Source organism: Hordeum vulgare, chromosome 1H, assembly GCF_904849725.1.
Source record: "Hordeum vulgare subsp. vulgare chromosome 1H, MorexV3_pseudomolecules_assembly, whole genome shotgun sequence".
Taxonomy (NCBI): domain Eukaryota; kingdom Viridiplantae; phylum Streptophyta; class Magnoliopsida; order Poales; family Poaceae; genus Hordeum; species Hordeum vulgare.
The window spans coordinates 417,452,143-417,460,206 of NC_058518.1; the positions used below are offsets into that span (position 1 = coordinate 417,452,143).

General features: G+C 47.5%; 3 protein-coding genes across 3 annotated transcripts; 1 reads left to right on the forward strand and 2 right to left on the reverse strand.

Moving 5' to 3' along the window:
- The first annotated feature begins 215 nt into the window (after positions 1-215).
- LOC123441644 lies at positions 216-2,076 on the forward strand. The gene is made up of 4 exons (XM_045117975.1): positions 216-406; positions 528-573; positions 1,619-1,700; positions 1,843-2,076. Exons 1-3 carry the CDS (start codon positions 245-247, stop codon positions 1,672-1,674), a joined length of 264 nt encoding a protein of 87 aa, XP_044973910.1. The 5' UTR covers positions 216-244; the 3' UTR covers positions 1,675-1,700; positions 1,843-2,076.
- A 16-nt stretch (positions 2,077-2,092) lies between these two features.
- On the reverse strand, positions 2,093-4,213 carry LOC123441634 (peptide methionine sulfoxide reductase B5-like). The gene is made up of 3 exons (XM_045117973.1): positions 3,815-4,213; positions 2,672-2,828; positions 2,093-2,545 (listed from the first exon to the last, which is right to left on the reverse strand). Exons 1-3 carry the CDS (start codon positions 4,135-4,137, stop codon positions 2,381-2,383), a joined length of 645 nt encoding a protein of 214 aa, XP_044973908.1. The 5' UTR covers positions 4,138-4,213; the 3' UTR covers positions 2,093-2,380.
- An 853-nt stretch (positions 4,214-5,066) lies between these two features.
- Positions 5,067-6,913, reverse strand: LOC123441624 (transcription termination factor MTERF4, chloroplastic). Its single transcript, XM_045117971.1, has one exon. The coding sequence runs from the start codon at positions 6,857-6,859 to the stop codon at positions 5,366-5,368; it is 1,494 nt and encodes a 497-aa protein (XP_044973906.1). The 5' UTR covers positions 6,860-6,913; the 3' UTR covers positions 5,067-5,365.
- Positions 6,914-8,064: the final 1,151 nt, after the last annotated feature.

Here is an 8,064-nt window from a genome sequence, read left to right on the forward strand (position 1 = left end):
ATGAAATGGGCCATAAGACTGCTTATAGCCAGCCGTTGGCTATACTATTAACCATACTCTTAGCAAAAAAAGGGCGTGCAGACGAAATCTACGGAAGCGTATTGTTTCATTGCGCAAATCAAACAATGTTTACGCTTTTGAGGAGATGTAGGCCGAACGGGCAAGCAGAGTAAACCGACCGAGCATTTCACGCGACGACTGGTGACGAAGGTGCCACCGAACCAACTGCCGAAACCTGGTTCGAATGGGTTCTTCCTCGAGCAACGCCAACGAAGCGGCGGCAGCGGCGGCGGCGCCACCTCCTCCTCCCGCGCCGCCGGCCCCCCTCCACGTGATGGACGCGGACGAGGACGACGAGAACGTGAAGCAGCTCAACGAGTGCGCCGCACTCTACCTCTCCCTTCAGGTACCGCCCTTGCTCCCCCCCTCGCGTTCTTCCCGCCGTCCCTGACTCCTGCTGCTGCACGCGAATCTTTTCCTTGCTCCATCAAGCCTTTGATCCTGCTGCCCCCTTGGATCGTTTGCAGGACTGCCTCGCTGACTCCGACCGCAACTGGAAGGCCTGCCAAGCACGTAAGCCTCGCCGCAGATTTCCCTCTCCCTTTTCTTGCTCCTAGATGTCAAATCCGTTTCGACTTTGTTGTTACCCACCCCTTTTGGAGCTGAGTTTGTTGTCCGCTGGTTTGGAATTAGGCAAAACCTGGAAATATTTTAAGTATCACGTTCCAGATTGAGGTTGAACTACCTTTGAACCAAAAACTGTAAGAAGAGAAGCAATGCAATATGTAATTCAAGAGATTTTGATACCTCGTGTAAGAAGAGAAGCAATGCAATATGCAATTCAGGTTCAACTACCTTTGAAGCAAAAGACTTTAAGTAGTACAAATGTCCTTATAAATCCTCATTTTATCAAATTCTATCTACGTAGAAGAGAAGCAATGCAATATGCAATTCCAGAGATTTTGATACCTTCCCTTGCTCTATCACATTGCCCAATTAGTGTTGTTATGGACAGTACTAGCATAGGATACGCTGAAATTGTACCCAGAACCAGAACCATGGAATATAAATCATGAAGTAAGGATGCATGATCTGTATATGTTCTGTCGCGGGTGGTACCAGTTATATCCCTACATGTGCTGAAAGTCATCACTTTGTTGCTTCCTGACAATAACGTGCAGCATCCTACGTTGATTTATTAAAAGAAGTTTATCGTCCATGAGGCTTTCACGTTCATCAGCATCAGGCACTATTATTAAAGTTAGAACCTGTCTCATACCATTGCATTTGTGTCCAGTCACATTAGTACTAGTAACTATAACTTGCAGCAGCACTTGATTTTATTTTTTATAGAAGATTTGTTGTCATAAGGTAATGATCACTCAAGGGGTAGCCCCAAGGGGAGATGTTGCGATTTCAGGTACCTTTTGTGGAGCTCAAATACATGAACAAATTTAGCATTTCTTTAACGAAAAAGAAAGAGATGGTCCTGTGTTGATGGATTCACACATACTTTTTGTTATCTTCACCATTGCCATTCAGAAACTGAAGTTTTCATCACTTAAAATTCTTTAGATTTGAGCTAACCAGCCTTTTTGTCACCTCCGGTCAAATGCAGATGTTCAAGCCTTGAAAGCATGTGAGGCGAGCAGAAACAAAAATCAGAAAACATGAAATACTTTCATGCGCTTTCGTTTCAGGTACATAAGCATAGTACATAACTACATGTACTAATGGTTAAAGCTTATGAAAACTACCAGCGCACTTTGTTTCCAAATGTTTTGCTGTTGCTTTTGCAATCGGCATCGAACTGAAACTGTATATTTTCTTTCATATCATCAGGCTAAATGTTGAACGCATCTCACTCATACCATCTTCGTGAAGACTATAACACAACGTGCTGGAGTTTTGAGCTGTTGATGGAGAAGATTTGCAACATCAAAAAATATAGTGTACTGTCAACTGAAAAGACATAGATGATCTCTAGATTGCTTTTATTTTTAGCAATCACTGAACTAGATTCGATGTTTCAAACAGTACTTGTGATTTCTAATAAATGGCGGCAGTATAAACGTATTGACTTAAGAGCCTATTGACGTGAATCAATGTATTATTGCTGCACAAGAACTTGATTGGGAGGCAATTGGTACAATATTATGTGGGCACGAAGGGAAACAACTTGAGCTGCACTCTTCAGGTGGCTTTATTTCCAAATCTACAGGCTCCTCACTGTTAATTTCCACTAGGAAAACAAAACCTAGAATTACACATGTAACAGTTTACTGCCGAAATTAGCAGCAAAATCGGTACTTGGGGCTTGCATTATTGACAAAAGTACTGAGTTCTGACATCCAGTAGTCATGATGATGGTTGCTCTCACTCAACTAGCCTCTTCTTCAGAGGCCGGAACGAACTTGAGTGAGATACTGTTGACGCAGTGCCGCTCATCAGTCGGCGTGTTGAACCCCTCCCCTTTGAACACATGCCCCAGATGTCCTCCACAAGCAGCACATGTGATCTCAACTCGCCTCCCATCAGGATCCGCCTAAAGTGTTTGTTAGACAAAGAGATGTCACCACCGTAAGCATCAGCGCACGGAATGAATAGAAGAGAAAGGGAAATAACTGTGTCTGTCCTAGCAAATCACTGGAAATGGATGAGAGAATCGTACCGTCCGTTGTATGGCTCCTGGAAATCCTTCATAGAATGCTGGCCAACCGCACCCTGAGTTGAACTTCGTAGATGATTTGTACAAGGGGGTTCCGCAGCCAGCACACCCGTAAATACCCTCATCGAAGAACTTGTCATACTCACCTGTTCCAGGATACCTGAAACAAATATGATCAAACGAAAATGTAACAGTGTTATGCTTGTAGTTTAATAGACCACCATATATGTAAGATGGAGTAGTAATTATGTTTTCAAAACAGAACCATACACCAGTAAATGAGGCACCAGTAATGCCGGTAGTGGTTGTAGGATAGGAACTAGATAGAGCGTTATCAAACAACTAAGCTTTTGTATGTATTGTCGTATTGGGTTGAATTGCACGTTCCATAACAATGAACTGTGTGATCTACAAAATAAATAAATAATGTGAAGTAGCAATTGATTTGTGGTAAAGCACCCATCCAGCTTTCTCAAGCTTCGTTTCCAAATTAGTAGATATTCTGATAGCTCAACTAATGAACCTGCTGTGCTTCAAGGAGGTAAACGTTTAACTTGCTATATGAGATCATGTTCACACTACCTAAAACAGTTCTCTAAGAAATTTCTGGTTCGTTCTCATACCGATTGTCTGGAATACCGTTGTGGTTTCCGAAGAGACGAGCCTCAAGAGATGGTAACAGACAATACACTGTTGTCATTAATTTCACTATACCACTTTTACACTACCATGTTATGTGGTTGTTCCCAATGTCATGCTGGGAGTATATCGCTCTAGTATCTGATTAGCAAAATCATGCAGACTAGGAAGGTACATATATTGAAGATGTTCTGGCCGTCTAGGTACTAGAGAATCTTTAGATAAGAAAACACATAGTACATGACTTAATCTTGTGGACAGGCATCAGTAATTCAGTATGTGTTGCAACGCTATGGAATAACTAGGTACATATTCGCGGCGAAGATTCCAAAGGGTGTATCCAGATTCTAAAGACACCAACAGGCAACAGTAGAGATGTTCAAGCATGGTTGAAGATATATATACCGATCACATAAATTGGTTCCAGGAGGAAAACAGACAGACAGTAAGCCCGAGAAAAGATGAATCATGTAGTAGTAGTAGTAGTAGTACTAGTGGTGTCCTTACTCGGTGCCCTTGCGGCGGAGGATGCGGAACTGCTCCGGCGTGAGGACGGCCTCCCACTCCTCCTCCGACTTCTGCACGGGCCCCGGCGTGGGCGCCGACGACGACATCGCCACCACGGCGCCCGGCAACCGCCGTCCGGCTGGGCAGTAGGCCCGCGCCCGCGACCGCGAGCACGAGAGCGAGAGGGAGGCGGGGCGAGGGGACGACGCGGCGGCGGCGGCGGCGGCGGAGGAGGAGCGGGCGAGGAGGAGGGACGGGAGCGCGGAGAGGTGGGCGTGGGGGGACGCCATCCTCAGCTTGAGCAGGTGCTGGACTCCGCCCATTTCCCTTTCTCCTTTTCAGGCAGCTGTAGCGCAAGGGGGGAAGGGATCCCCGTTCGTTTTCCTGGTCGTGATTTTGTTTCTGATAAGGTTCTGCAGCCTCCTCACCTGAAACTCGAAGGCAGGAATTGCACATAGCACGGGGCAGCTCTGTTCGGTTGGCGCTTGGCAGCAGTTTCAGTCCAGATGGATTAGCTACTGGAATTGAAAATTTTCCATCGAATTTATTTGAGGATTCTAGTTTTGCAATGAGAACACACCAAACTACAAAGTAAGTCTGGACTGGAGTATCCACCATCTGGAGACCGGAGTGGTGGAGTTCTCCTCTCCAGGCATTCTCAAAGGGGATCCGCAACTTTGGTGTTCAACGGGAGACGGGTTTTATACTCCTCCTATACCTAAATAATTGTAGTTGGAAAGAACTACAGAGGGAGTAAATCACGACACCTAGTATGCATTGCGGACTTTTGATCAGTTGTCGACGACATAGTCAAAATCTTGAAGCCAACATCCCTCTCTATTACCTAGTCGTGATCCAGTGAAATAAACTCAGTCATGAAGAAAAGGTGGGTGTATATCATAAGAAGATGACAAGGTGACACCAAAAATGAGCATGCATTGCATTGGAAGACCAACAGGTGGGGAAATCATATCTCAGTACTGACTGGGAATGTCAGATTTATAACGTCACAAGTTGTTCATTGTTTGCTCAGGTTCTTGCAAATGCGGTGGGTCATGATGCAGTTTCATATTCACAAACATGCAAACCGTCTACTCCCTCCGTTCCTTCTTATTATAAGACGTTTTAGACAGCTGATTTTGAATTGTTTTGGGTGATGTCTGAACTATCTAAAACGTCTTATAAAAGTGAACAAAGGGAGCATATGATGTAACTTTAAGTTTACAGTATATCAGCACATACATGAGAAAGATGAATGCAAAATTGTTCCCGTATGAAAATGCCAAATGTGTCAGTAACAAGGATGGATGCTACATCATTTCCCAGTTAAAACAGGCACTGTGCGAAATATCTGAATATATCAGACCTCTAAGCTAAAATTTGACTATATCCAGCATTTGATTTATCAAGCACATCCTTCAAAAATGACAATCTAATGACTACTGCATCATATACAACAAAGCATCAAGCTGAAGACATAAATGCAAGTTTGTCAGCTAACAGTTGATACTAGATTCTAGGAACTCGGAAGGGAATCATTAGGTGATCTCATCAATCGGTGTCATCGTAATCGCTATCCTCTTCCATATCATCATCGTCCTCATCTTGTACTTGCTCCTCGAACCTATCTCTGTCAAAGGAATTATCATCCTCCATTTCTTCAACTCCAATCGTGTCATACTTCATACGCTCATCAAATTTCGCATCGGAGCAGTTGAGCAGCCACGCGAGAGAGCATGTGAACCCCTTCTTAGCCACAATCTCATGCCGATATCTTATAGTGGATTCGAGGCCATATGTAAAGAATGCAGGGAACTCAACCAGCTCCTCCAAATCCCTCTCCATTTCATTCTTGAAGTACTCGAAGTTCATCTTCATTATATCCATGTTCAGTGCGAGCAATTGGGGGCACCCCACGACCATCTTGCTCACCTGAGACAGCAAGAAGCCACAACCTGTGAGGAAGTTGACATGCTTTAGAACCGCAGCTCGCCCAAGGCTAATGGCCTGTGGCATCCTCTCGACCACTCTTCCGAAATCATCACCGCTGACCAAAATGCTGGACTCAAACAAGCTCTGCTGCTCAACAAGCTTGTCTCGCAGCTCAACTCCAAGAACATCAGGGTACTGAATCACAATGGATGGCAGCGCCTCCTTCCTGACCCCAAACTCTAGAAGCGCCTCAATGTTAGGCTTGACCCTTTCCTCCAACCCAAAGCCAAGGACATACGGCTTCTTCTCGATCATTCTTGCAACGGCCAGCCTCTGCAGGCCAATGCCTTGAAGGTGTTCGACGAAAGGTTTAATGATTTTCCCGACCCGCATGCCCAGCACCTCAGGGAAACGGGTGATGACGCCGCCGATCTGGCGCCTGGCGACGCCGATGCCGACGAGGTAGGCGACGGAGGTGCTCATGGTGCCCTCGAGCTTGAAGCCGAGGAGCTCCGGGTAGCGCTCGAGCACGCGCGGCACGTCCCCGGGCTTGACGTCCATGCCCTGGAGGTACTTGACGACGGGCGCGAGGTCGACGACGATGCTGGCGTGGAGCACCTGCGGGTAGCGGCGGAGCAGGTGGGGGAGCTCGTCGCGGCGGACGCCGATCTTGCCGAGGTAGTCGAGGACGGGGACCATGTTCTTGCGGACGCTGCAGCCGAGGGCGAGCGGGTAGGCGGCGAGGTCGTCGGGGCCGAGGCCGAGGGAGCGGAGGAACTCGACGCGCTCCCGCATGACGTCGACGGTGACGGGGAGCTCGAGGCCGGCGAGCTCGCCCGGGTCGACGCCGAGGGAGACGAGGAAGGCGTCGACGTCGGCGCGGCGCGCGGCGCGGTCGCGCTCCATGGTGAGGAGGCTGGGGCGGGCGTAGAGGGAGGAGGGCTGGGGCTGGCGCGGGCGGGCGGGGCCCGGGGAGCGGCGGCCCGGGCGGGGGCGGGACGAAGTGGAGGCGGAGGATGAGGAGGCGCGGAGGCAGAGGAGCCTGCGGAGGCTGGGGGAGGGGAGGAGGGGCGGCGCGGGGTGCGCGGAGAAGAGGAAGAGGGACTTCATCATTTCCGTCCGGGTGGGGAGGAGAGGAGAGGAGAGGTAGGGGTTTGGGGCGATGAGCCGATGAGATTAGGGACGGCAATGGGGCCCCATGCCCGCGAAACCCATAGGGACTTCATCCATTTGGGGTTGGGATGGGTGAAAATCTCATCCATGGGATATTTAGTGAACTTATTTATTCTCATAGGGTATAATGGGGATGGGGATGATATCCTATTCCCAGACCCGATACCCAATGGGGACCCGTATTTTAGATATGACATGTAGGACCATGTATATATCTATATATATAATGCAGTCAACCCTAAAAAAAATCAATAACTCTACCTCTCATAACGCCCTCACGGGAGTCACGACCTCACCCGCCCCAGCCGCCGCCAGCCATGACGAAGTCAACACGTCCTCCTAGATCGGTTGCTACACGAGAAGCACAGGCACAACGTCGTCGCTCCAAGTTCGAGGAGAACGCAGCTTCTCAAAGCCCGTCGCGTTCATCAGCCAAGACCAAGGCACCAGCAGCTCTCCTACAGCCATCCATCTCCATGGTGATCTCTCTCTCTCTCCCTCCATCCCTCTCTCTCTCTCTCTCTCTCTCTCTCTCTCTCGTGATTCACCTTCAGGAGACAGCTTCCAATCTCTCCTACAGCCTGAAACAAAGAATCTCTCCTACAGCGTGCCTGAGAACCTTGTCTTGTTCCTTTCTTGGAGATTGGAAGCTGCAAAATTCCTTGTCCCTTGGCTTGCAAACTTTTAGATTGATTGTAGCACTGTTTGTAATCCACAAATTTTTGGGGAAGATTCAGTTGTAAATACCTCGTCTCCTACAAACTTTTAGATTGATTCTAGTACTGTTTGTACTGTGATTTTCCTTGTCCCTTGGCTTGCAAACTTTTAGATTGATTGTAGTACTGTTTGTAATCCACAAATTTTTGGGGAAGATTCAGTTGTAAATACCTCATCTCCTGCAGTCATCCATCTCCATGCTAGCAGTGGGTAATTATTCAGTACTTTCATAAATTAAAATCACACTTCTTTACTATACTGATGAATAAAATCATATGTTTAAAAGGTACTTGTTTCATATTGTAGGTCCTTGATCCATTGGATTCCATCGCTGGAGGCAGCAGGCTAGTCACAGCTCCTACTCTGACATCCCCTCAACATCAAGAAGATGAGGTACCCGTATCACAGGTTGAGCCCATGAATACAGA